Here is a 2907-nt window from a genome sequence, read left to right as displayed (position 1 = left end):
GCCTCTAGCGGGAGAGGGAAGGGGGAGGAGGCGGAATGTGAATGGGGGCGTGTCGGCGGCACAGCCAGCGGCGGGGGGGATCAAACAAGACACGGAGACACGCAGCGACAGCGGCGGACACGGCGCACAAACTCAGCGTGAGCTGCAGTGAGTTGCCCCAAGTAAGAAAATTAATACCAAAACAAAGCGATGGAAGTCCAGCAGGGCACAGGGAAAAGCAAACAAACAAGAAATTACTTCGGCAGGTGTTTCTTTACTTCACGTGTCCAGCAGCCCAAGAGGACAGTGAGAGTGTATGTGTTTATTTTGTTACCTGCACAAAAAAAAACAACTTCCCTGCAAAATGACCACGCTCACGCTCACGCTCACGCTCACGCTCACGCTCACACGCAACATGTTTGCATCTCACGGTGGCCGCGGCCCCGTGCCTCGCTTGTGTTAAATCCGTGCGGCGCACAGCCACGAGGTCGGCACCGCGTCCGTCTGTGTGTGTGTGTGTGTGGGCGGCAGCAGAGGCAAACAAGGAGGGGGAAAAGGGTGCGCCGCCCACTGGAACGTGCATGGAGTGACGAAGCAAAGAAACGAAATCGAGAGAGGCCGTAGGACGACTATTACTCCAGCACAACATCAGGAGCAAAAAAAGAAGCAAACGAAGAAGGGGAAAGAGGAAAAACGAGAAGAAAAGATTAGAGGCCTCCTCGGACAGCAAATTAATTGGAAATCAAGCAGCGGAGGTGCTGCGACGGGTGCGGCAGACCCGCACCGCCTCACATCCTGCACAGAGCCGCAACGCCGCACAGCTCCAGTAGCAGCAGCAGCAGCACCTGCGGCACACGCCAATGCACAGTGACGTCGCTCTTTGAGCTCCGCGCCCTCGGGGCAGCGGTGCTCGCGGCCTTAGCGACGCTGGCGGCGGGCTCTGCGCTGTCAGCACCCCCACCTCCCGCCTGCGTGGTGGGCGAGCTGCCGCCATCCGGCGGCGGGATGGCGACTTTGCCGGCTGCGAGTGCCCTGACATCGCCCTCCTCCAGCGGGCGGTTGTACAGCAGGACGTTACTCACCGTCACGCGGTGGCCGTCCGCTGCAGCCTTCGCGCCGTCGCCGCCAACGTAGAAGTGCGACATCGTGCCTCTCTTCAACAGAGGGACGTCAGAGCTCCCTTCGAAAATCGTTTCCCCGTCAACGTCCACACGCCAATTGCCGAGGTCACGCATTCGCAGCGCCACCTGGTACGTCTTGTCCTTCTCCCACGCACCGCCCGCCGCCTCCCGGCCCTTGCCGTTGACCGTCAGCGCCCACGTCTTGTCCTTCGTGTAAGACAGGCCAAAGAGCACAGTGCCGTTTGCGTCACTCATCCTCGCACCCATCAACGGGATGGGGCGGCCGTCCGCCCCCGGCACCGCGTGGATGGCCACCGTCGCCGCGAGCGTGAACTTGTTTCTGGCGAAGCCGTACAGCTGGTGCTTTCCCTGCTTTCCCACAGGCCACTCCGCCCCCGCTCCGGCGCCTGTGAACGTCACGCCGTTGGGGACCCTTCTCTCTCCCTGCGTCACCGTGGCGTTCACGCCGCGGTACTCGTCCACCCACGCGCGCCCAGCCGAATTACCGGACAAAAAGCCAACCAGCCCTTTCGTGGGAATGGGGCCGTTGCACATGCCCCTCTTTCGCGGGTCGACGCCGCCACTGGAAGTGCAGCTTTGCAAGGCGGCGTCCATGTCCTTCCAGGTCTTCACCACAGACTTGATCTGCTCCAGCTTCGCAGTCAGGCTCACAGCGACGAGTCCGTACGAGTCATCATCGCCATTCTTCTTCTCGTACAGTGCAATCAACTCACTCGTGCCGTTTTTGTACAGCAGGGAACTGGCTGCGGCGTCATCGGCTTCACGAGACACCGGCCCAACGTCATGTACGCGTTGCATGTCCGTCGCCCAAAGATGCAGCCGGGCCCTTGTGGCGGCGCCTTCCTTCTCCTCTGAGTACACCGGCGTGGTGAGCAGCATCACCTTTTGCTTCTCGATTTCTGCGGTGGTGAGGCCGCCCTGCACGCCGTCCCCTCCTTGACGGTTCTGTGAGGTGCCCCACACGCGGGAAATCGGCTCGCCCACTTGGGACCAGATGTTCCCGGCCGCAGTGGACTCGTACACCTTGTAGTAGCCGTCCTCGCAGGACGCGAGCATGAGGAGTTTCTTTTCGTCTCCGCCCCACTCCACGATGGACGGGTTCCTGCAGCCCTTACCGGTCGCCACTGACGAAAGCGCCCATTTACTCCCCGATGGTGCCAGGCTCATGGAGAGCAAGACGCTCTTTCCACTCTTCTTGTCTGTGGCCTGCATGGGGAACACAAGCGTGCCGTCCTTCAGCACAACACCCGGGCCTCCGCCAACAGCCACCTGTGCAAGGGAGCCAGAAAGCCTCGTGGCTTCAGGAGTCAGTGCAGCGGCCTTGTCCAGCTGAATTGCCTTTGCCCCGTCCGCTCCGGTGGCACTCCCTTTCACCAGCAACAGCCCCCCAACAGTTGTAGCGGCGCCTTGACCCGCAGCCTGTGTGCGGCTGTATCTTCCCAGCAGCACGTATATTTCGTCGCCCCGCACAAGTGTTGTTGGCCGCATTACCTCCGTTGCCTGCAGGCCAGCGGGGACGCCTTCCGCTCCAATTCGTATGCGAAAGAGACTTGCCTCCGCCGCCGAGATCTCCATTGCGCCCTCCGCGGTTTGCTTGAGGTGCTTCGACGCAATCCCGACAAAGCAGCCTGCGTCGCTGTCTCCATTCGCGCACTGCGCCTCGGCAACGGCAAACACATCCTCCCCCACTGCAACAAGACTGGGCACACGCAGCGAGCTGACTGTTTGGCTTTGTTCCCCGCTGTCCTTCCATTGAGACTCAGTTATCTCCGTCGTCCCTGTAAAC

General features: G+C 61.1%; 1 protein-coding gene across 1 annotated transcript, besides 2 other annotated features; it reads right to left on the bottom strand.

Annotated features, from left to right (window-relative positions):
- Positions 1-348: 348 nt before the first annotated feature.
- Positions 349-387: a microsatellite.
- A 94-nt stretch (positions 388-481) lies between these two features.
- Positions 482-502: a microsatellite.
- Positions 503-767: 265 nt separating this feature from the next.
- Positions 768-2907, bottom strand: Tco025E_03425 (trans-sialidase; the record flags this gene model as incomplete). Its single annotated transcript, XM_029370343.1, has 1 exon — positions 768-2907. A coding segment is annotated over one exon (2140 nt), but the record flags the coding sequence as incomplete, so codon positions are not given.

This window comes from Trypanosoma conorhini (assembly GCF_003719485.1).
Source record: "Trypanosoma conorhini strain 025E chromosome Unknown Tco_14.4_contig_00155, whole genome shotgun sequence".
Lineage (NCBI taxonomy): Eukaryota > Euglenozoa > Kinetoplastea > Trypanosomatida > Trypanosomatidae > Trypanosoma > Trypanosoma conorhini.
This window is presented reverse-complemented; position numbering and strand designations above follow the sequence as displayed.